The following is a 25,600-nucleotide window of genomic DNA, read 5'->3' as shown; positions in this document are numbered from 1 at the left end:
TTTTTAGATAAGCCAAGGGGATAGTGTCTTCTATTTTCTTCATATAATAGCACAATATTATTACTGATGAAGACACAAAGCTGTTATGTGCTCTTTCACCTTTGGGTTTTTTTACAGACAAAAAAAGCTTTATTTCATATGGTGGACAATGGGTGCAGAGTTCCTTCTAGTTTCATGAAATGCATAGTAAAAATATTATACACATTAAAAAAAACAAGAAACAAAAAACAGTGAACTATTCTTCAGAAGCCATTATATTGTCTATATAGGTGTAAAACCAAGTTTAACGCATATAAATAAGGAATGTTGCATCATTAGCAGAAATCAGAATTTCTAAGTTAAAATGAAAGAGCTGTTGATTTTAAGGCCCTCCCTGAGGAAAGATGGAGATCATTGCTATCTCTAAGAACAAAGTTGCATGTGACAGATGTCAAATCAGCCTCATTAACACATCTGCTGCTTCTTTGGACTTTAGGGCAGTCAGATACAAAATGAATTTTCACATGGACTCTAATGCCTTTAATACAAACAATAACTTTAAAATACTTATACACAAGTTTTACAGAAGGATTTCTTAAATTTAGACCTTAATATAACTAAGGTACTGAGGTATTTCTATTGGCAATTTCATGTAAAAACTGACAGACTGATCAGAACAAAATTTCTGCCTTAAAGCCACTGCTTAATGTTAATCAACTCTGAAGTATAATGGAGTATTTAGACTAGTTTATATATGACAGATTCACTGTATTTGTTCAAGGCATGAAGGAGTCTCTCACATTCCATAATACACAATAGAGTCCATAAAGCTAACCAAATGCAAACAGAATGGCATGAAATAATATGCAAAGTAAATTAGAGGAGAAAAGTTACTGAAGCTCCAATTTCTATTCAACATAAAATATGTTGAAAGATAGGTAAAAAAATGTTTCAGTTGAAAATATCCAGAGTGTCCATATATAAATACAAAGGTAGGGTTTACATTTCTATGTATTCTTGTCCCTGAATGTAACAGGAAGCCAGATCAGAAAATTTCTGAATGCCTGTGAAGATGAAAATGGGATTTATGACCTCCAGAAGGAAGAAGGCAGAGAACCCTTTGGTAAAGGAATTTCCTTCCGCTGCAAACATTTCTAAGAAAAACAAAAACAAAACAAAAAAGTCATTTAGAACCAATGTAACAAATTCCAAACAATCAGTAGAGATTGGCTTCATTAAGTAAATACAGGCAGTCCCCGACTTACGCGGATCCGACTTATGTCGGATCCGCACTTATGAACGGGGCTTTTCTCGCCCCAGAGCTTGCGGGCGGCAGGACCACCCAGAGCGCAGCGGTCCCGCCACCGCGTCCTCTGGGGCGAGAAAAGCTGCTCCGAGTCTCCCTGGTGTGCTGGGGGGGAGTCCCCAGCACAGCAGGGAGACAGGAGCAAAGCCGCAGAGGCGGCGGGACCTCTGCGCCTCTGCGGCTTTGCTCGGGTCTCCCTGGTCTCCCCTCCCTCCAGCAGACCAGGCTTTTGTTGCGGGACGCCTGGGGTAGAGCAGCTGGGGTGCTGCCGGGTTGGTCCTGCGGGGACCTACCCGGCAGCGCCCCAGCTGTTCTGTCCCAGGAGTCCAGATTCAGCCGCTGTTGAAACTGATCAGCGGCTGATTCCAGGAAGCCAGGGGCAGAGCAACTCTGCCTAGGGCTTTCTGTAGTCAGCCGCTGATCAGTTTCAGCAGCGGCTGAATCTGGAGCCAGTTCCGACTTACATACAAATTCAACTTAAGAACAAACCTATAGTCCCTATCTTGTACGTAACCCGGGGACTGCCTGTAACTGCATCCAACACGGAAATGGTGGACTCAAGTTATGCAGAAAATTCTTCCAGTGAAGAATTTAAATTATTTTTTTAAATGGCATTGAGTACAAAAAAATGTTGAATGAACCCAGACACAGAAGTACTCAAGAATCTAGCAACAAATCCATCTCCAATTTAAGAAAGATTTATTTTCACAACATTGTGTGAGAAATTCTTGCTGCATACATTCCCCAATGTTAATTTTTAGATTGCCAGCAATCTTTGCTTTTAAGTAAGAAAATCACAAACTCCAGAGTCTCCTAGCTTCATATTAGTGCTAATCTATATTTGCAAGACGCTTTATTTTAATGTATATTTTAAATGCTGGAAAATTTTTCGTCATATAAATTGAAGGATGCCTATAATGGGTACAAAGCTAGATACAACTGTGTGCCTAGTTGTTCAAAAAAGTCTACTCTAAAGAAGATTGCCAGATAATAAATGTATTTTCTCATATGGTATCTAGTCTGTACAAAAGATACTTTGTGAATATACACATCTCAAAAAAACCTAGTTGCTATGAAATACAATGACTTAGTAAAGCCATGGATTTTGAACCTGTAAATCTACTCTCACTGCAATATCTGTAATCCCAGAAGAACACCATTTAATAACAAAGAACTTCCACTGAGAATCACATCCAATACAACTTTTTTTTTTTATGGGGGGAAGGGACAGTTAGAAAAGGGAGATGTTTTGGAGTCATAATAGAACAGATCCAGTAACAAAGAAGCCATATAAGAACAGAGAATGCATCAAAAAGTCATATTTATGGGTCTTTTGGGAATCCAAAGCCAGCATGGGATTTGCTGAATGAACAATACATCTTTAAGAAGGGGGGAAAATAGAGACTTTCAAGAATTTAAAGAGAATGCTTTACCTCCAAGAATTGCTTAAGTCGCATTAAAGAGCCCATCTGTCCAGAGATGGTAATTGCTTCAATCCTGCAGGGAGATTAAGAAGAGTGAGCTCCAAAACACAAAGACCCTTGTATTATTATTATGTATTATTTACATGGTGGAGAGGTCATGACAAATCTGGAGTAGAGGAGGGTGGAAGAATTGTCAGGAACACTCATGAACACTGATCTAGGAGGAAATGCTCCTAATATTGAAAAAAAATGACAGAAGTTTATTTGTATAAGCTTTATTTTTATATAGGTGTCATACCTGTGGAAATAGTCTTCTCTAATAAGTAGCAGCATCTTCCAGAATTGGACCTGGTACTGTTTCATAAGAGCATTACCACACACCTGGTAGACAAAACCATAAGGGTAATAGAAATCAGATTACAGAACTGGGGCTTATTAATTGAGAGACAACTTTTACAAATTCGTACAATACAAACATCTCAATAACTCATTTATAGTCTGAAACCCTCCACTCTAGAAACTGAATCACTCTAGAAATTCATCTGGACTGCCACAGAACAAGTCTCCAAAATCATTAGAAACCAAAAAAGAAATATCTCGATTTCTCAGTGCCAGGGAATGAAGTGCCCAGTCACTAGTGACAATTTCTGCAGACATGTACTCCAATTTGCCATTTTGATTGCTAGTACATTTGTTCATATTCATGTATTTATGAATATTTCATAAAATTATATTCCATATATTCCAAGATAAGGAAGCTCAGCACATTCTCTTTCCCACCCCAACATCATTATCAACACCATCTTGTTTCCTCATCTTTCACTCATGCATTCCATCGTGCCATCTTTAAGATCTCCTTCCTGCTCAACAATATCTCCCCAAAATAGTTCTCTTCCTTATCCATTTTGCCAGTTCTTTCTCTGGTCATGTCTCACTTTGATGATTATTGCAGCTTCTTCTCAGCTCTTCCCCTGGAGCCATTCAAAACTGAACTCACAATACAACCCTGCTGTCGCGGTCCTGCAATTCTATGGTGGCTTCCACCTTCTCCTGCATTAAATTATCTGCTCTACTTTCAAGGCTCTGCAGATTTCTGTCCTGATCTAAACCTGTGATCTTCTACAGAACTCCTTCTCTTGGCTACCTGTGCTCTACTCATGCTTCTTTGCTGGCCTCAATTTATTCTTCATCAGTTACTAGCTTGGTGCCTTATTTATGTAGCTTCATACCCTAGGATCAGTCTCAAATTAATGCACAAGCTCGCTCCCTTTCTTGCTGTAAAAGTCCACCTGTTCTGTGAAGCAGTCTAGTTAGGATGGCCATATTGCATAACATTCTGCACTGTGTTGTACAAGCCATTGCCAGGACAAATTAGTTTGGTTTGCAAAGTATATGAAGAATAAAAATAAGGAATTTAGATTGGCTTAATGTGAACTGCCTCAGCTGCTAAGGGTAAAAGTGTAATAAAAAGCTAAACACTGCATTGTCAGAATCCGGCTTTTTAAACAGATAAAACTGAAATATCACTGAGGGAGCTAGCAAGGGTCTCTTGAAAAAGGCTGTGTATGTTTTCAGAGTGTGGGGAAAGCAGAGGAGGAATGACTGGGCCTATTATAATGGCTGTAGGCAGCTGTCTCTGAACATACAAATATTATACAGTGATGTCCACTGTGTCTAATTGTATCTTACTGATACGAGGACCTAGGGACAGAAAGTCTAGTTATTCATCCAACTTATTTATTTTGCTGGTGAGGCTCATTCCAGATCACATCACTTACCTCTAAGAAATCAAAAAGAAGTGTAGCTGTCACATCAGAGAGAGGCTCCATGTTCAACATTTGAGCCAGCCAGCGCCATCCATGGCTCAGTCCATGAGGGTGAGTCTAAAGAAACAAGAAAGGTACTCACGACATGTTTGATATTGCAAAATATTGCCACCAAACTCTACCAGATTTTTCTCCATTTCCACTGGGGGCATTAGCATTGACCACTACTGAAAGACAGGATACTGGGCTAGATGGACCTTTGGTCTGCCCAGTCTGGCCGTTCTTATGTTAACTTGCTATCTAAGGAACAATTACTTTGGGACAGTACTTTGTACGTTTTCAGAATATTTTCTGATAGAGACCTGTATAAACATGAAGACAAACTCTTATTTTGTACTTTTAAAAGAATTTTTAAGAACAATTTCAAGACTTATTAGTTAAAACATAATTCTTCAAAAGCTAGAGCAGTTTTCAATTTGTCAATTTAAAAAAAATACAAGTTGACAGTGTCCCTTTAAACAGTTTCTCTCTATTCACAATGACTGATTTAAACTCTGTCTGGATCAGTTTTAAGCCACATTTTAAATAAGGTTAGTCAAAATTGTTCCCATCTTAAAAGCAAGTCTTTTTAATACAGGTTGGACCTCCTCTCTCTGCATCCTTGGGGCCTGACTGATCCCAATCAAGGGGATTTGCCAGACCAGGGGAGGTTCTGCCCAACATGGCCCATGGTGAATTCCTGCCCCATGCTAGGGCTCCAGCCCAGCACCACTGCTGCCTGCCTAGCCGTGGCTCCCCAAGTTGGAGCTCCCTAGCTGCCACTGCCAGACCTGAGAACCGGGGCTCACTGGCAGCAGCTGGGGTTGGGGCTCTGAATCCACTGCCGTGGATCCCTGCCACACGGGGCAGAACTCTCCACTGCATCACCCACCTCTCTGTATCCCCCTCCCACATGGGGCTCCCAGGTGAGTCACCGGTCCCCCCCCCCCCCCCACCTGCTCCACAACCTAACCTCCCTATACCTGGGCTCTGTAGCCCAGGAACATCCCTGGTCCTGCCAGACAACGGATGTTGCTGGATTAGAGACTGCCAGTTAAAGGAGGTAAAACATTTTAAGTGTTATTTACATACCCCTTGTTTGTTTCCATAAGGCCATCGTAGTTGAATGATAGCAGCATAAAGACGGATCATTCCAGACATTCGTTTCAGGAAATTATCCTGCTGCTCTACCTTGGAATCCTTAACTTGATAACCAAGTGTCCTGTGTATTAGAGGAAAGATATTCTAATATGAATACACCAAACCAGGTTCACTGGTTTCCCAAAGTGAGCTCAATTCTCAGCCTTCTTTAACAACTCAACTTTAAGACTCAGGATCTGCTGAAGCTGTGCAAGAATTCATGTGAAGGTTACTTATTAAACACTGAGCTGAGTAGTCCAGTGTCAAATATACTGCACATTATGGACAATACTATTTAAAAAGCCACAATTAGGGCAAACACTGATAAACATATAGCCCTTCACCAGAAAATTAAAAAGTTGGATGAGCAACTATGCTAAAGGTCTGGTCCTCTCGTCAGAAAGGTGCTATACGACACAGTGGTGACTCGTGAAAGTGAGAACAGCATGAAGGGGCACTGGAACGTTCAATATATCTGGCACCTTATGGCTACAATAGTGCCATGTGAATGCCTGTTATCACTTTCAGTGATGTAAGTCAGAAGAGAGTGTCATGATCTCCCGTAAATGTAAACAAACTTATTTGTCTGAGAGAATGGCTGAAAAAGAAATAGGACTGAATGTACTTGTAGGCTCTAAAGTTTTACTTTTTTTACTTTTAGTGCAGTTATGTAAACTAAAATAACTTTACATGTGTAAGTTGCACTTTCATGATTAAGAGACTTCAATACTTGTATGAGATGAATTGAAAAATACTATTTCTTTTGTTTTTTTTCCAATGCAAATATTTGTAATAAAAATACAAAATGAGCTCTATACACTGTTTTGTGTGTTGAAATTGAAATCAATATTTGAAAATATAGAAAATATCCAAAAAATCAATGTAAATAGTATTTTATTATTAATAGTAGGATTAAAATTGTGATTAATCACTTTTAATCTCACAATTAATCACAATTTTTTAAATTGTTTCACAGCCTTAGTTGACACATGATTTTTAGAGGGGCCAAGATATTTTAGTGACCATAGCATCCACACAACAGCAGACAAACTAAACACACCTGGCCTGATTTCAGATTTTCAAGTAATGTCAAACACAAGCATAAAGCATAAGGTTCTATTAGTCTATATTTGGATTCTGTATTGGATATTTCAAAACTAGACCAGTAAATTGTCCTCTGAGGAAGGTGAGGTGAGAAGGGCAAATGAGGGGTAATGTAAGAAAACATCTATTTCTTCACTTTCTCTACCAGCTAGTACCCTCAGCCCTTACAGAGCTCCAAAGAAGCCCTTCTATGTGGAAAAGTTACCTCTGATACTCTTCTATGGGAGTCCCCTCCTTGAATGCAGGGTAAAACGGTACAGAGTAGGGGCACTTTTTGTGCATGTGAGCTAAAATGAGGTCTCCCACCCTGGGGTGTAATTCCCAGATTCCTGAAGCCACCACAGCAATTGGGAAAGCTGCCTCATGATGAGAAGCCACTTCCTCCTCTCCTTGTTTCTGAAAACATTAAAAGAAACACACACCTCTTAAAGTTAGTGCTCAAAGACAAAAATTTAATTTATTTCTTGGTTCACATATATCCTTAACTTAAGGCTCTTCATACATTCTGTGGACATTCAGCAACCCAATATAGAAGGACAATACAATCTGCATATCCTTGCCCAAGAGATACAGATGCCCATAAACCCTTCTTCTTTATCCTCATAAATTTCGAGGATAAAGAAAACGAGTTAGGGATTAGAGACAATATTTACAAAAGCCTATAGTTAAGATTACACAAGTGTTTCCATTCTAAAGGATTTCGAAATTATTTCGAAAGAACGCGGCTTTTCTTTCGATGGCGGTAAACCTCAATTTACGAGGAAGAACGCCTTCTTTCGAAAGTTCCTCTTTCGAAAGAAGGCGTTCTTCAATGTAAAGAGGCCGTCTTCGAAAGAGAGCATCCAGACTCGCTGGGTGCTCTCTTTCGAAAAAGCGGATTTCTCTTTCGAAAGATCCGCCTGCAGTCTAGACGCGATCTTTCGAAAGAAGCCTGCAGTCTAGACATAGCCCAAGTTGCATGGCTGCACAGCTTCATAGATGATTAATCAGCCTTGCCCAGTCAGAGGTCAGGGAGCTCACTGACTGGGTAGGCCTGATTAATCATACTGTGACGCTGCACTGCAGCACAGCTTAGAGGAAACATTGCTGGTGGCTCCCCCCGCCCACAGAGCAGCTTTACTGTGGGCCCTGGGAGTGGGTTCCCACAACCCAGGGAACCACAGCATGTAACCTGTGGCCAGGGAAGGGGGGCGGAGCACAGGAGCTGCTCCCACTGGCCAGAGCAGCCCCTGCTTGCAGTGGGCCACACAATGCTGGAGCAGCCCCCTGCTTAGGACAGGCGGGGAGCTGCTCCAGCCCCTACCGGTTAACCTTTTACATCCCTAGTAGCCCCTCAGTGGGAAGTGATGAAAATTTGGCAAGGGCAGATTGCTGGAGTACTGAAAGACATCTGCAAATTCTTGTTTCAAATTTGCCAAGTTACGTTTTTAGTACAGTAAAATCCTCACCATTCATCGGGGTTGTGTTCCTGGAACCACCACAAATGGTGAAAAAAGGAAGTTACTCACCTTGTACAGTAACGACTGTTTTTTAAGGTGTGTCCCACCATGGGTGCACCACTGTTAGTGACGGGTGATCCCCGGAGCTGCAGTTCGGAGCTTTTTGTAGCAGTTGACAGTTGGGCTGCACACGTGCAGGAGGTGCCTCACACTGCTGATAGTTGGCACCTCGCGCAGCAGCCCAACCTCCCCCCCTTCAGTTCCTCGTCTATGCCCGAGTTACTGAAAACTCCAAGTAAAGGGGAGGAAGGAAGGGTCATGGAGCATCCATGGAGGGGGGGGGGACACACCTCAAAGAACAGTTGTTACTGCACAAGATTAGTAACTTCCTTTTCTTCTTCAGATGATGTCCCCATGGGTGCTCCACTGTTGGTAACTACAGAGCAGTATTCTGTGAGGATGGTGGGTCTCGGAGTTACTGCTTAGCGTCAGAAGATAGCACCGCTGTAGCCTCTGCTGTATCAATTGCTATTTGAGGCACGATAGCATAATGTCTACCAAAGGAATGATCAGATGACCATGTGACCATCTGGTATATGTTCTTGAGGAGGACACTGTTCGGAAAGCGGTAGATGTTGCAGCGGCACATGTGGCGGGTGCTCTAGATGGAGCTAGGAAGTGTTTATTCCGGAGAAAGTAACGATGTAGCATACAGGTTACTATCAACTTGGAAATGCACTGCGTTGAAATCGGAGTGCCCTTGGAGTGGTTTGCAAAGAACAAGAAAAGTGGAGATTTGTGGAACTGTTGCGTTCTGTCAATGTAAAAAGCTAGAGCCCATTTTTACCCAGGAACTCAGTAACGACAATGAAATTGATAGAATTTGAACTAGTATCTGATCTCAATTTTGATTTTGTTCCTGACACCAGAAGCACAGGTCCCCCTGACAATTGTACCTATCACCAGTGGATTTCTTATGGACCCAATAAAAACACAACTCAGATATAAATTTAACCAATCTATTAAAGAATTAAAACAGTACACAACATATGACAACACAAACCAATGACCCCAGTACAACCAGTAAACAGTAAACTAACTCCACACCCTCAAACGAGAAGAGAGAAGATAGAAAAGGAATCCCCAAACACAACAAGGTAAGTTAAAATGCTTTACAGGTGTCTGTCTGGCTTCGATGGAAGATAACCCTTAGCAGACGGAGGGAAAGATGCAAGCAGCCTAGGACCTTCTACCATTCAGCAGGGAATCTGTTGTCTGGGAGGAACACTAGGTGATCCCACGGAGATGTTATTCAGGCTCAGGTCAATCATGGATTCAGGTCTGGCTTACAGAGGGCTTTCACCACAGGGACCAGGCCAGGATTCCAGAGCGGGCAAAGGAACCTAGGAGCTCTGCTGGATGTCCCCTAAACACAAATCCCCACACCCTTTGGTGGAGACTGAGAAGGGAGGCACCCACAGCAGCTCCGAAATTCCTCTCCCTTAGGCAGCTTCTATCTTGCAGCCAGATGGTAGGCCTCACTCAAGCCTTCGTCACGGAGTGACAGCAGGACAGGCAAGAAGCAGCAGGCAAGGGCCGAAAGATCAAGCAGCAAGGTTGTTCAGAAGGAGCCAAGCCCCACCTCTCAGACTGACAGTCCTTTTAAAGTTCCTTAGGTGGGAAAAGCAGCAAGGGGGCTGAGTGCACTGTCTCTGTGCCATGTGCAAAATGTCCCATGCCATGTGCAGCATAGTGCACCTCTGAGGTGAAATCAGCTTGGCGGGAAAAACCGAATGAAACTGGCTTTTGGTGCAGGGCACAATCCAAGATGGAGTTGTTTGAAACAAGATGGAGTCTAGCATAACAAAATGGAGTCCATTATAATATACAGATCCTTACATTACCGAACATTTAAGTTGTGCAGGGTAGCATCTCTGTGGGATGTGTGAGGCTTTGGGTAGAACATAAGCAGGACTATGGGCTCTTAATATGGAAGGAGGTGCTGACTAAAGCACAAACTATGGGTGCAGGCTTAGGGTAACTTTGTCTTTAGTGAATATAGTATATGGCGGGCCCATCATGAGAGCCCCTATCTCACTAACCCTCCTCGCAGAGGTGATGGCCACCAAGAACAAAAATGCAAAGAATTGTTGAGTCCCCCCCCTCAAAAAAGATGCTGCCCCTTTAAAAACCACGGGTTGGCTTTTTGGCCACATCAGCCATCTTGCCAAGGCCATTTTGCCGTGCCAGACAGCTCCCCTACACCCGGTGAGCACAGGGAGCCGGGGGCCATTTGTAGGGGCACATGGGGTGGCTTTGCGAGCCACGGGAGAGGCTTCGCGAGCCACACTTTCAGGGGTGAAGAGCCGCACGCGGCTCATGAGCCGCAGGTTGGCCACTCCTTGTGTAGAGTGTGGGGTTGGAGGTGAAGTAGTTTGCTCCCGTTTTGAGACAGAAGGTCACGTTGAGCTGGTAATGGGAGATCAAGCCTGTCAACTGACATGTCCTGAAGGTATGGGAACCAAATCTGTCTGGACCATGATGGGGTATTAAGATGACTCGAGCTGTATCTGATCGAATTTTCCACAGGATCTTGGAGATTAGTAGGACTAGGGGAAATGCATAGCATAGAGGTTTGTTCCAGACAATTAGGAAGGCATCGCCATGGCTCTCTCACCCAGCTCTGCTCGAGAACAAAACTAGCAACACTTGGAATTGTCCTTGGTTGCAAAAAAGTTGTGACGGGGTGCACCAACCCCGCACTGGCCAGGGAAGGGTTAACTAGGCTTGCTGGGCTGAAAAGGCCCCTCCCCCGCAGCCCTGCTGGGCATGCTCTAACTTCAGAGGCAGTATAAAGGCCGCAAGAGCGGCTCAGTTGGGGCTGGTCACTGAAGGGGAAGGAGCTCCTGCAGTAGCAGAGGAGCAACTACCTTGGCTGGGCCACCAGAGCTGAAGCCCCAGCAACAACCAGAACCACAACCGCTGCACCAGCCTGAGCCGCTGCCACTTCTGCTGCAGCCACTGTGCCCACCGCAGGTCTCCGCCACTGCACCAGCTGCCACGCCCGCTGCAGATGCCATACCTGTCACAGCTGCTGATGCTGCAGCTTTCGCTGAGCCAGGTGGGGATAACGGAGGCCAGCAGACAGGGATAGGAAGTAGCCCAGGGCAGGGAACAAGAAGCCTCCCAGAGAGCTCGGCATGCTTCGGGGGCAGCTCTTTGCTGAGCCAGTGATGGGAACCACCTACCACTGATTGGACTCTGGGCTAGGGCCCGGTGGGAGGAGAGGGCCTGGCTCCGTTACCCCACCCCTGCCACCCCGCAGAGAGGGGAGCAATTCGTGCGAGCAATAAACCCGGCCAGTAGGCCATATGTACCTTAGACTGGGGACGTCAGAGACTCAGCCACTGGGCCATAGTTACCCCGGACAGGGAGTGCGGTAACTCACGGGGTGTGGAAGCTGATCAACCTGCCCCCACTTGGGGGCCCGGGCTGTGCACCCCGCGACAAAGGTCTATTGCTAGGTAGCCCCATCTGCAGAAGATAGACTCCATAGCAATTGGGTGTAGTTCCCACTCGTGGTCTGTGGTAAAACTGCGACAATGTCTGCCATAAGGTTGTTGACTCCAGGTAGGTAAGATGCCTCGAGGACACCACCATGCTGGATGCACCAATTCCAGAGGCGAATAGCTTCCATGCAGAGGAATTGAAAATGAGCGCCGCCCTGCCTGTTTATGTAGAACAGTATTTCCCAACTGGTGCTTTGTGAAGCGAAAGTAGGGGTTCCACAACACTCCCCCGGCTCCTCTGAAAGAGAGAGCGCCAGCTAGCCAGCATCTTAAAGAAGCAGCACACTTGTTTCCCCTTCCTCCCTGGCGATGCAGAAGGGGTGCCAGACAGAGGTGACACACTAGTGGGGTGCCAGACAGGGGTGACCCCATGTGACCCATAGCAGGAGCCGGTGCATGCTGCCTGAACAGCTGGGGCTGTGGCACCCAGTAACTTAGTTCTGCGGCCTTTCTGCGCGGTGGCAGGGAGGTCAGGAGACCCGGGTCTGCGCAGCTCTGACTGTTCAGGCAGTGAGCTCTGCCCTGGGACACCTTCCCCCCGCCCCACTTCCACAGGATGGTATTGTGGAAGTAAGTTGCTGGAGTGCAACAGCCGCTGCTGTTCAGGCAGCGTGCACGCCAGCTGTTTGGGGAGGGGAAGTGCAGTCGCACACTTCCTGGAACCCAGAGGTGTTGCAGGATTGCTAGGTACTGGTCCCAGATGCCCCTGTCCTCTTCCTAGACCCCCCACGAGTACCCTGTGCACACCAGCACTGTTCCCAGTACCCAGCAGCACCCTGCCACCCACCCCAGTGCCCAGCAGGACCTTGTCCCTGACCCAGCACCCCGCCACCTGTGCCAGCATCCTGCCACCCAGCAGCACCCTCTCCCTGGCTCCAGCACCCATCAGCACAATTGGGACCACATTAGTGAGGCTTGGGAGTTTTGGAGGGGTTGTTTTTTTTGGCATCTCACTTGTGTGGCCCCAACTGACTTTTTTCTATGGGTCAGTGACCCTTGACTCAAAACAGGTTCCCCGCCCCTCTCATAAATAAAGACAATGCTAAAACCGTTTGAATTTGACATAATATTTTATTTAAAAATTAAGCTTGGCCAACATGCCCCCAATTGGGGCCAAATCCCCATAACACTCCTGCTCCACCTGGCCCCAAATCTGAGCCTATCATACACTGGAACCCCCTGTCCTGAACTTCTTACATCCCCAAATTCCTACATCCCCGGTCTTCTGCCACAACACTCCTGCACAATCCACACATCACAAATCTGTGTCCGGAGCCCATTATACTCAGTCTCCTTGCTCTGAGCCCCTCACATATCCAACCCAAACTCCTGCACCCTCACATCCACAAATCTGTGACTTGCTCAGCACCCCAACCTTCCACCTGAGCCCAACACTCCACAGCCTAGAGCCCCCTCCCCGAGCCAACATTCCCTTCTCCTGCATCCAAATTCCCTCCCAGAGCTTGCACTTCTCACCCCTTCCCATACCCAAATCCCTCATTCCCACCCCAGAGCCCACAACTCCTGTCTCAACCCAGTGAGAGTGTATAAGGGCTGGGGATAGCAAGTGATGGAGAGGAGGGGAACAGAGAGGATGGGGCTTCAAAGGGGTGGGGTCTTGGGGAAGGAATGTGATTTTCATGCATTGGTGGGTTCCCCTTTTTTTGGCTTGACAAAGCTTGGAGGTTCCTTGAAATTCTGAAAAGGGTCCATTGCCAAATAAAATTGAGAAACACTGATGTGGAACATGGTTGTTGTGTTGTCCGTTAAGATCCATACAGTGAGGTTCACAATGTTGGGAGCAAAGCATCTGAAGTGTTCCTGACCGCTCAAAGTTCGAGGAGATTGATATGTAACAGTTTCGTGCGGTGACCATCTCCCCTGCACTTTGTGTTGTCGAATGTGTGCTCCCCATCCTATTAGTGAGGCATCTGTGGTAACTTATACTGATAGTTCAGGCTGCAGGAAGGAACTCCCACAAGGAGGTTGTGGTGTGCAGTCCACCGTTTGAGGGAGTCTAGTACACGTGCCGGAATGATGACTCACTTCCCGAAGTTAGCCAGTGCTGCATTGCACGCATACTGGACAACATACATAATAGCTGCCATGTGGCCCAGCAATTCAAGACTAATTTCTCAAATTTGCTGTTTGGTGGTCTGCGATCCGGAGGAGTATGCTTGAGGTGGGCGCTTCTTCTGGGATCGCTGCCTGGATCAGCTATAGTCATATGGCTTCTGCAGGGGGCTGTAATAGCGGTCCCTATTCTATTATAAGGAGTGCATCTCTTTCTGCGGCATGGTGGTGTGTACATGCCAAGAGTGCGATGCATGGTGCGAGAGTCCTTACTGCTATGCAGGATCTCATCTGTGTTTGCTGCGAATAGCTTCTGTTTATTGAAAGAGAGATCTTCCACTTTCATCTGTAAGTCTTTAGGCACCCCGGCTCCATATAACCAGGAGGAGGCTCTCCTCCTCACCACAGCTGTGGCCACCGCTCTGGCCGCCATGTTAGCAACATCTATGGTTGCTAGTAGAGCAGTGTGGGTGATAGTGTGTCCCTCATGAACGATTGCCATGAGAATTGGCCTTCTGGAGTTGGGCAGGTGTTCCATGAGTTCAGCCAGCTTAGAATAATTATCAAAATCATGGTTAGCCAACAGTGCAGAGCAGTTTGCTATTCTAAGTTGCAGCGTGGCTGATTAATAGGTCTTCCTGCCAAAGATGTCTAGCTTCTTGTACTCCTTGTTATTGTTTGCAGATCTGAGCTGAGGGGCCTTGCGAGTGTTGATTCGCTGCACTCACCACCGGTGAGTTTCGTCGGGGGTGGGGAAAAAAGAAAATCCAGGTCTTTGGGAAGGACAAAATACTTTATATCTGCTTTTCTGCAGGTGGGATGTACTGAGGAGGGTGTCCACCAAATGTCATCAGATACCTCCATTATTGTATCATCAATAGGGAGAGTGATCTTTCCTTGAGAGGACAGGAAAACGTTCTGTAAGAGGCGATGTTGTTTTTCTCTTACTTTCTGGAGTTGAACCTCCTGGCTAATGGCTACTCTTTTAAAAAGTTCTTGGAACTGTTTTAGGTCATCTATAGAGTTGGATGCTTCTGGTGTCGCAGTCTCATCGAAGGGTAAGGATGAATTGTCCTCGAATGTCTGCCGTTCTTGTGTGACACTATCACAGTCAGGGATTTGACCCTCTTCATCCTCCTCCGAGTCTACCAAAGCCGGAAGGGTATGGATTGGAGAGGCTGGAGGGAGCCTCCTAGGCGAGACAGATGTGCTCCTAGGATGGCGTTTGTGGGGCTCCCAATAGTCCCACGATGTCCACCAGGGAGGGGGTAGTAGAGAGGGAGATGTTGCCATTCTGGGTACCAATGAGGATAGTGAAGTCTTTCATTTAATCAGTTTTGACATTACCATGAATGTTGGAGATGAATGTTGTGAAGAAAAAACACTGCCTTGATCGTATTCAGCAGCTGCAATGTTCCTCTGTGTCAGTGGAGGCCCAATGTCACATAGGTATGGACCTACTGAGTCAGTTGAAAACAGGGGAGCCCCATTTGGGAGTGTGGGGGGAGGGGGAGAGCTCAGCTGAGTGTTGTAATCTTCAGGTGTTAATATAGTATTATCCTGCATTTGCACAGGGTTTTTATCCTGCTGCAACTGTGTTAAAGCCTCCAATGGGGAGGGCTTCCCTGTAGATGGCTCAAGAGGCAGTGTTGAGGATTTGCAGAGCCATTTGGAAGGCGGTTCTGTAGTTCTTGGCAGCGAATGCTGCGGCGCTGATTTCTGCAGTGCTGTGGTCTGCCAGCACGGTCCTTCCGGTGCCACTGCTGAGCATGCCAACCCCGAGTTGGTGGGGGTTGTGGCTGCTGCGGTGCCTAGTAAAGATTTTGCAGCCAACTTCTCTGGTGCATGCCATACATCCCCGGTGGTCAACCTGGGGGACAGCTTTGTAGGCAGCAATCTGGCAGGCGAGACTGTTGCCCTGCAATGTTTGTGGGACAATGGTGACACAGACCTGTGCTTCAGGTCTCCATGCCTCACAGCTAGTTCAGGCTGCTCTGAGGGTTGCAGTGTCCTTTCAAACATGATCATGCAGAGCTGCATTTCATGGTCCTTCCTGGCCCTGGCCGTGAGGCTCCTGCAATGGTCACATTTTTGGGAGAAGTATGTGCCTCCTCCAAACATCATATGCAGGAATCATGCCCATCTGATGCTGGCATTGGTTCCTTACATTGTACACACTTTTTAAAGCCCTGAGGGGCTGGGCATGGTCTGTTGTCGTTAAGGCTCGGGTGCCTTCTTTTCCCTCTTTTTGAGGTAGAGAGACAGAGACAGACAGAGAAAACCTGGCTGAGGGAGTGAGGTGGTCCATCAGCTGAAACAGCATGTTTGTTTGTTTGTTTTTTTGGAGCTGTATCAATTGATCAATTAAGGGCAATAGCCCAGAAGGAAGAGCAATTAAATAGCAAGTATGTGTGAAGAGACAACGCCTGAGGTGAGAGATCAGAGCTCCATCCACAACCAAGAGTGGCTGAAGAGGAACTGAAGCGGGGTAGGGGTCAGGCTGCTGCATGAGGCGCCAACTGTCAGCAGCGCGAGGCACCTACTGCACGTGTGCAGCTCAACTGTCAACTGCTACGAAAAGCTCCGAACTGCAGCTCCGGGGATCACCCATCACCAAAGTGGAGCACCCATGGGGACATCACCTGAAAAAGAACTGCTAATACTGGTGGTGGTAGCTCCCAGCCGCCACGGTGAGTGCAGAGGGAAAGGGGCTGACCACTGTTGTCACTGGGTAACATTCCTCACCCCTATGCCTGCGGATGGGGTGCAATGGGGAGGATAGGAGAGACCTGTGAATACCCGAAATCCAAATAGTGATTCTGTGAATTGCAAGGGTTTCTTATAGTGTATTTTGGGCATATAGATAGGGTTGTGCTATATAATATGCTAAACAACACACTAAATTCCACTGATATTGCACACGCTCTCTCTTAAAAAAAAAAATAAAAAAAAAAACAAGTGTAGAGTAAGTTGAGGGTCCAAAAGGGCCTTACCTCTTTCCATAAGATATGATCAAGTGCATGAAGAAAAAAAGCAAGACTTCTCTTTTCCTTAGGCCAAAAAATATATCCCCCTTCTTTCTAATCAGAGTGAACATAGCCTACCAGGTCATAAGTTCCTAGGAGTTTTGTTTTCAATAGTTGAGACAGACAGGTCAGCATCCCAAAGAATCTCCAGAAGTTTTGCTTACCCTCACCACCCCCATAAGACAAGGTGTCCTCACCACAAATTTCTCCGCCAGTTTGTAATAAACAAAATCCAGACCCTGTGGATGATGAGTCACCGACACAGTTCGCCCTCCACACTGAACAGACTTTCCAGAGAGCAGGTTATTGATTTTGTCAAATATCTCTCTCAGCTGAGAGCCTGTGAATATATCATCAAGAGTGCATGGACACACAAAAGATTAGAAAGTTGCCAACAAGCAAGCCTCAAACAAACCACATGAGCAGCAGTAAAACTAGCACCAGATTCTGAAGGGAGAGGGTAAAAATCCTCAAGCCCAGGTCACTGTTAATATTTCTAACGCTAATCACTAGAACTGAATTGTGCTAAACAGAAAGACGACCCCTCCCACCAGGGGAAAATACTCTCCCAACCTCAAATAAAAGTTCAGACAGCAAAGATATGGTCTCTACACATACTAGCTCTCCAAGGGTGTGTCTAAACTACATGGCTCCATCGATGGAGCCATGTAGATTAAGCTGATCGGCAGAGGGAAATGAAGCCGCGATTTAAATAATCGCGGCTTCATTTAAATTTAAATGGCTGCTGCGCTGAGCCGACAAACAGCTGATCAGCTGTTTGTCGGCTAAGCGCACTAGTCTGGACGCTCCCGCGCCAACCTGAAAGCCCTTTATCGACCTCCCCGTTATGCCTCGTAGGATGAGGTTTACCGGGGAGGTCGATAAAGGGCTTTCATGTCGACAGGGGAGCGTCCAGTCTGCCCCGATCTGCCGACAAACAGCTGATCGGCAGAGCGGGGCAGCCATTTAAATTTAAATGAAGCCGCGATTATTTAAATCGCGGCTTCATTTCCCTTTGCCGAACAAACAAATCTACATGGCTCCGTCGACGGAGCCACATAGTCTAGACGTACCCCAATGGAATAGCAATGCAGAGATAGAAGGCAGCCTCAGTGTGCCTCAGATAACAGCATCTCAGGTGGGATTTTTTTCAGCATTTTCCTGACCTGCTATCGTAGAAATCTGGCTCACAGGAATGCTGGCTGCTTTCTGGAGATCCATTCTGATATTCTTCACCTGCAGAAGATTGTAATAAGCTGTTAAAATCATTTCCTGATCAAGCCTAAAGAGGCAGATTACCACAGGGAAGACACTGCTCATGAGTGGTCCAATTCTACAAGGCTGCATTCAGCATTAACTCCCATTGATTTTAATGGAAGTTAAGAGCACTCAGACACAAAGGAGGCATACAGATCCTTGCCTTTTAAGTCAGCAACGTGCCAGTCTCCTGCACAAAAAGGATTTAATGACTAATGGAGCCTCCTTGAAGATGAAAGGATGGTATGTAATTAGGACTTGATCACATTTCCCAGGCTGCCAGTCATTTGGAGGGGGGATAGCTCAGTGGTTTGAGCATTGGCCTGCTAAACCCAAGGATGTCAGTTCAATCCTTGCGGAGGCCATTTAAGGATTTGGGGCAAAAATTTGTCAGGGGTGGTACTTGGTCCTGCTGTGAAGGCAGGGGACTGGACTCTATGACCTTTCAAGGTCCCTTCCAGTTCTAGGATAGGCAATCTCCATTATTATATTATTATTATCTTGAAAAGCTTGCAAATGAAGTATCTGATTTTTCAAAGATAGAAAACAAGTGTATATTATGCATTGGGGAAGAGGTAGACACATTGAAGGACAGGGATAGGATCCAGAGTGACAGACAAATTAGAGGATTGGGCCAAAAGAAATCTGAGGCTCAACAAGGACAAGTGCAGAATCCTGCACTTGGGACGGAAGAATCCCAAGCATTGTTATAGGCTGGGGATCAACTGGCTAAGTAGCAGTTCAGCAGAAAAGGACCTGGGGATTACAGTGGATATGATTCAACAGTGTGCCCTTGTAGCCAAGAAGGCTAATGGCATATTAGGGTGCATTAGGAGGATCATTGCCAGCAGATCTAGAGAAGTTATTATTCCCCTTCATTCAGCACTGGTGAGACCATATCTGGAGGGTGGAGGCAGGAAAAGGGAATAAGGGAATTTGTGTGCAGCCATCTCGGTCTTGTTAACAAGAGAGCAAGAGTCAGGCTAAGTCTGTGGCCTGACAATGCGAGATCTGTAATTAGACGCTGCCTTTGCCTCTCGCCTCCAAACAGAGATAAGGATAGAATGCTGACTCTGGCAGGGACCTTGAGATAAGGAGCATCTGGATGGAACTAAATAACTGTTAGCCATTGGTGTTTGTAATGGGAAGGAGACTAATTGTTATTATATCTAATAGACAGTATATAAACTGCTTCATAATTGCTTGTATTCGAAGATCTGCCGGGGGGGGGGGTCCCCCTGTCCAAACCAGTTTTTCCCTTGCTGCAGCTTGTAATAAAACTACCTCTGGCTACTTGTTGCTTACAAACTCAGAGTGAGGACAATGTTTTCTTCCACAGGAGTACTGCATCCAATTCTGGGGCCCCCACTACAAAAAGTATATGGATGCATTGGAGAGGGTCCAGTGGAAGGCAACCAAGATGGTTAGGGGGCTGGAGCACTTGACCTATGAGGAGCGGCTGAGGGATTTGGGCTTATTTAGTCTGCAGAAGAAAAGTGTGAGGGGGAATTTGATAGCAGCCTTCTACTTCCTGAAGGGAGGTTCCAAAAATGATGGACAGAGGCTGTTCTCACTAGTGACAGATGGCAGAACGAGGAGCAATGGTCTCAAGTTATAGTGGGGGAGATCTAGGTTGGATATTGGGAAAAACTATTTCACTAGAAGGGTGGTAAAGTACTGGAATGGTTTACCTAGCGAAGTGGTGGAATCTCTGTCCCTAAAGGTTTAAGTCTCAGCTTGACAAAGACCTGGTGGGGATAATGTAGTTGGGGTTGGTCCTGCTTTGGACAGTGGGCCGGACTCGATGACTTCCTGAGGTCTCTTCCAGTCCTAGGATTCTATGATTCCATTGAGTGGGCAGCATCAAATCAACAGCATCTAGACCAGTTGTCTCCAACCTTTTTAACCTCAAGATCACTTTTTCAACTTAAGTGCAAAGTAAGATCTACCTCAAACCCAAATATTCTTACCCCACTTCCCTCCCACCCCTTCTTTGAGGCCCTGTCCCTGCTCTACCCTTCTCCATGGCCTCACCCTGCTCACTCCATCCCCTTTCATCCCCCATCCTCACTCACTTTCACCAGGCTGGGGTACAGGTGCAGGCTCTTGTCTTGGGCCAAGGAGTTTGGAGTGTAGGAAGGGCACTGGGCTAAGCCCAAGATGGGAGATTGGGGTTCAGGAGGCATTTCAGGGTGCAAGTTCTGGGAAGGATTTTGGGTGCAGGGGATGCACATCTGGGGCAGGAGATTGGGTGCAGGAAGTGGTTCATGGCTGGGACAGAGGTTCAGGAAGCAGGCTCTGGCTAGGCACTGTTAAACTGAGATGGCTTCTGGGTGGTGGAGCAATGGAGTTAAGGCAGGCTTACTCCTTCCCAGGCCCTGCACCACTCCTGAAAGCAGCTGGCATGTACAGCAATGGCTCGGTGGCATCATGTGCTGCCCCTCATCTACAAGTACTGAGCCCACAGCCTCTACTGGCCACAGTTCCCCATTCTTGATCAATGGGAACCGCAGGAGTGGTGTCTGCAGACAAGAACAGCATGTGGAAACCCCCTGCTCTGCCTCTCAGGGGCTGCAGAAACATGCCCACCCAGTATGTGTTGGGTTAGGAGATGAGAGTGAAGGATAGTGAGAGTTTGTGAGAATGAGAGACGCAATGTGTGTGTGAGTGACAGATTTGCATTGCCAAGCTCCCTCCATCCCCTTCTCTCTGTGTGGAGATAGGGACACTCTAACATCAGTGTCCTCACCCTCCCACACCCTTAACAGCAAGCAGGCGACTCCCAGGGAGGCCACTCCAAAGCAGAGGGCAAGAGCAGCCTGATAGTGGGTGGAGGGGCAATGGAAGTGCCAGCGCTTGATAGCTTCCTGGCCAAACCATTCACGATCACCTGTCAGAGGCTCCAAGATCTACCGGTCGATGACCACTGGTCTAGGCTTTGCTCTGCTATAGCATTTTTTAATTAGAAATTGGGCATGTGCTCAAGCCTATAATGCAGCCAGAAACTTTTTCTGCAGTATTTTAAAAAAATTACTATGAAAGCACAGTAACTGCTGCTTAACATTTTCCCATCTCAAGGTTTCAACTTCATTAAAACCTAAACACTTCATTGAATCCATGGGATTTGTTAAACAAACACTATCAACTTAGGCTTAAATAAAGATCTTAACTGGTTAACACACTATAAAAGGCCATTTCCCCATTTTTGATATTCGCATTGCCACATCAAATGCTGTGAATGACACATTTACCCTGACAATTAGCTTAATTAACACTGATCTACAATTGATAAGTAACTTCTTTTGCTCTGTTATATACCCTGGATTCTGTATTTTCCACTTCAACTCATTGACGAAGTGGATTTTACTCTCAAAATCTCATGATCTAATACATTTATTAGTCTCTAAGGGTATGTCTACACTACAAAGTTAATTCGAACTAACAGCCGTGAGTTCGAATTAACTTTCATAGGCGCTACACATGCAAACCGCTAGTTCGACCTTAATTCGAACTAGTGGAGCGCTTAATTCGAACTAGGTAAACCTCGTTCTACGAGGACTAATGCCTAGTTTGAATTAAGGGCTGTGTAGCCACTTAATTCGAACTAGTGGGAGGCTAGCTCTTCCCAGCTTGCCCTGGTGGCCACTCTGGGACAAGCTAGGGAAACTCTTCTGCCCCCCTCCCGGCCCCGGAGCCCTTAAAGGGGCACGGCCTGGCTACGGTGCCCGTGCCAGGTGCAAGCCTGCCAGCACCCAGCCAGCAGACCCTGCACCTGGCACGGCACCAGCCAGCCACCCGCTGCCACCCAGCCCTCCGCCTCTTCCCAGGACCAGGCTGGCAGCTCCCAGGAGCCTGCCCGGGGCCGCAAGAGGTGGGCGCCCACCTGGTCTAGTGTGGAGATCGTGGACCTCATCCAGGTTTGGGGGGAGGCCTCCAACATCCACGACCTACGCACTAGGCACAGGAAAGTGGCCATCTAGGGCAGGATAGCTGCTAGCCTGGCCACCAAACGCCACATGCAAACCCAGGAGCAGGTCTGCATGAAAATCAAGGTGGTCCACTGAGACCCCTGATCCTGAGCTTAGAACATAAGAATGGCCATACTGGGTCAGACCAAAGTTCCATCTAGCCCAGTAGCCTGTCTGCCGACAGTGGCCAACACTAGGTACCCTGGAGGGGATGGACAATGACCAAGCCATTTGTCTCATGCCATCCATCTCCAACCTTCCACAAACAGAGGCCAGGGACACCATTTCTACCCCCTGGCTAATACCACTCCATGGACCCAACCTCCATGACTTTATCTAATTTCTCTTTAAACTCTGTTATAGTTCCAGCCTTCACAGCCTCCTGTGGCAAGGAGTTCCACAGGTTGACTATTTGCTTTGTGAAGAAGAACTTTCTTTTATTAGTTTGAAGCCTGCTACCCATTCATTTCATTTGGTGTCCTCTAGTCCTTCTATTATGGGAACTAATGAAGAACTTTTCTTTATGCACCCTCTCCACACCACTCACGATTTTATAGACCTCTATCATATCCCCCCTCAGTCTCCTCTTTTCTAAACTGAAAAGTCCCAGTCTCTTTAGCCTCTCTTCATATGGGACCTGCTCCAAACCCCTGATCATTTTAGTTGCCCTTTTCGGAACCCTTTCCAAAGCCAAAATATCTTTTCTGGGGGGAGGAGATCACATCTGTACACAGTTCTGAAGATGTGGGTGTACCATAGTTTTATACTTCCCCTCCTCCTTCTTCTCCTGGCTTCCCCCTTCCAGCTCCCTCCTCAGGTTTCCCCCTCCCTTGTCCCACCCTCTCTCTTCCCCTCTCCCACCTCCTTTTCCCAGTCTCCCCAGAGGTTAATCACCCCCCCCTTTTTGTTAAATAAGAGAGTTTCTATTTTTGAACACACGTGTCCTTTATTTTTTACATCAGGAACGGGGTTAGGGAGGGGTAAGTGGAAGGGAGGGAGGAATGGGGTACGAGCCCCCGATGGGGAGGACTGGGGTGGCTCTGCAGGCTCCTCGGGGTGGAAGCTCTCCTGCAGCCCCCGATTGACGCCCCCCAGATGGCAGCCTGCGGCAAGTGCAGCCGGGCTGATGGCCGAGTGCTGTGATGTGCCGAGTGTGGGCACTCAGGGCACTCCAAGTCAGGACTGCTTTGCTGTCCCTCATCGAGGTAGACAAGCGAGCGAGGAACCCTGAGAACTGTCTGTCCATGGTGGGGATTGGGTCCCTTTAAGCATAGCCCTAGGTTAGCCTGAGACAGCAGCTCCACACTAAGTCCTAACCTGATGCCCTGCCAGCACTGCTTCCGGCCAGCCTTAACTTCGGTTCAGGGTCCACTCAATGTGGACATGCTAGTTCGAATTAGCAAAATGCTAATTCGAACTAGTTTTTAGATCTAGATGTACTAGTTCGAATTAGCTTAGTTCAAATTAACTAATTCGAATTAAGTTAGTTCAAATTAGTGCTGTAGTGTAGACATACCCTAAGGTGCCACAGGACTGTTTGTTGATTATACAAGTGGAGAAGTAGAAAGAAAAGGGAGAGAGGGAGTTTTTCTAACAATATTGATCATCAGGATTCATATCACAACCATACCTGATTGTCTTTGCAGTCAGTCAGTCCACTAAATGAAGCAACACACTGGTCAGAAGCATCCTGCAATTGCTGGTACCACTGCATAGTGCTCTCTGCTGCCTTAACCTGAAGTCCTAATACTAGACAAGAAAAGCAGTCACATAAAATAAAACTATTACCATAACAAAGATATCAGAAATCCTAACGTCCTACAAAAATTATCAAGACCCAGAAGTTTTGAGCAGTTATTGTTCTTCACAAACAAATTTAGAAAGGCAGTTATATTTAAGGCTAAGGGGGTGGGCAATAATTTTTAATAGTGGGAGGGCACACCAAGATTTTGGCAAGTGGTCATGGGCCACATTTCTATTGAAGGGATTTGGGATCTGGGACAGAGTTCGGATGCAGAAGGGAGCTTGGGGTACATGAGGGAGTCTAGGTGAAGGAGGGGGTTGTGATCTGGGGCAGCGGTTTGGGGTCCAGAGTCCAGGAGGGAATATGGGTGCATGAGAGGATTTTGGCCTGAGGGAGGGGCTCTAGGAAGAGGTGCAGGGTCTGGGAAGGAGTTGTGACCTGGGTGAAGGGGGTGCAGAGGGTTTGGGTGATGACTTGGGGCAGGGGAACAGGGTGCAGAGTCAGGGAGGGAGTATGGGTGCCAGAGAGGATTCTGGCCTGGAAGAAGGGTCTGGGAGGGAGTTGTGACCTGGGGGAAAGGAATACAGAGATTTTGGGTGGTGGCCTGGGGCAGGGAGAGAGGGTGGGGGTGCTAGAAGCAGGCTCTGGCTGGGAGACGCTTACCTAGGCAGCTCCCAGTCAGCAGCCCTGCAGGAACCTGAAGGCTGAAGTCACAAGCTGCTTCATATGGCTATGCTACAGGCAGGGAGAAGGAGGGAGGAGGCTTCATTGGCTGCCCCTGCTACCAGCAAAATATCTCAGCTGCTACTGGTCAGTAAAGGGCCAATGGGAGCTGAGAGATTTTACTGAAGGGCAGGACAAAGCACAAAGCCTCACTTCTAGAATAGAGCAACCACATTTAAAGTGGCTGCTGCTGTGCTGTGCTTAAATGGTCCTAGCGAGACAGCTGTGGGCCAGACCTGGTGGCTTGGCGGGCCAGATCTGACCCACTGGCTGCCTTGATCTAGCCCCCTGGCTGCCTCTTGCCCACTCCACCTAAGGCTTCAAAATCTAAAAAAAGTCCACCCTTTGATGGCTCCTGTGCCTTGATTTTTTGAACTTCAATTACAGCCAAATAGTAAGCCATTCTGGAGACATTTCTGTATGCATCTGATAGCAGAGGTGAGGAATTAGAAACTGCCCCTTTTAGTAATCTGTAACCTAGCACACACTGTCCCACCAGATTCTACCCTATTTTATTAATGGACTATGCCCTCCTGCCCAGCATGATGTGTATTGTTCAAGAATGACTGCTTTTGCTTCAATTAACATAACCAGTTTACGAAACATCAACTTCAGTGTCAACGAAGCTTTCTACCAGCAATCCCATACCTTGATAAGCTCCAGGCCAAGCAGAGCTAATCAACTACCACAGATTATGTGTTTCTGAACCTGTGTTAAGTTTGGTAGACCAGTGGAGTTCAGTGAAGTAAGGCAGGTCTCACAGGAGCTGGACCTACCTTCCTTTTTCTCTCTTCCCGTAGGATGTTGTACAGGAACGGGAGTCTGGGCTTTCAACTGCTCTTGTTTCTGTAACTGCTGCTGCCTCTCTCTCTCCTCTTCTTCATCCCGCTTCCTCTTCTCTTCCACAGCTGTGGCAATTTCTTGCTGCATACTAGCTATTAATCCTCGCATTTCCTGCAGTGCTCGCTCAGTGTTGGCTACATCTACCTGCATAGGGAAACCTCTCTACCACAAAACAAGGAAAAGGCAAGTTAAAATTAATG

The 25,600-nt window shown here is 46.7% G+C and overlaps 1 protein-coding gene across 1 annotated transcript in view; it reads right to left on the bottom strand.

Annotated features, from left to right (window-relative positions):
- Window positions 1-100: 100 nt before the first annotated feature.
- Window positions 101-25,600, bottom strand: part of GLE1 (GLE1 RNA export mediator) — a 44,186-nt gene continuing 18,686 nt past the window's right edge. The window contains exons 7-16 of the mRNA XM_006119031.4: window positions 25,334-25,562; window positions 23,721-23,839; window positions 18,032-18,101; window positions 17,063-17,205; window positions 6,964-7,154; window positions 5,607-5,736; window positions 4,488-4,592; window positions 3,008-3,090; window positions 2,719-2,782; window positions 101-1,133 (exon numbers count right to left, since the gene is read on the bottom strand). Coding sequence (XP_006119093.3) covers window positions 1,065-1,133; window positions 2,719-2,782; window positions 3,008-3,090; window positions 4,488-4,592; window positions 5,607-5,736; window positions 6,964-7,154; window positions 17,063-17,205; window positions 18,032-18,101; window positions 23,721-23,839; window positions 25,334-25,562 — 1,203 coding nt within the window. The 3' untranslated portion in view covers window positions 101-1,064. The remainder of the gene's footprint in view (window positions 1,134-2,718; window positions 2,783-3,007; window positions 3,091-4,487; window positions 4,593-5,606; window positions 5,737-6,963; window positions 7,155-17,062; window positions 17,206-18,031; window positions 18,102-23,720; window positions 23,840-25,333; window positions 25,563-25,600) is intronic.

The sequence above is a fragment of the Pelodiscus sinensis genome, chromosome 23 (genome assembly GCF_052426305.1).
Source record: "Pelodiscus sinensis isolate ZL-2025 chromosome 23, ASM5242630v1, whole genome shotgun sequence".
NCBI lineage: Eukaryota > Metazoa > Chordata > Testudines > Trionychidae > Pelodiscus > Pelodiscus sinensis.
The sequence above is the reverse complement of the archived record's forward strand: the minus strand, read 5'-3'. Positions and strand labels throughout refer to the sequence as shown.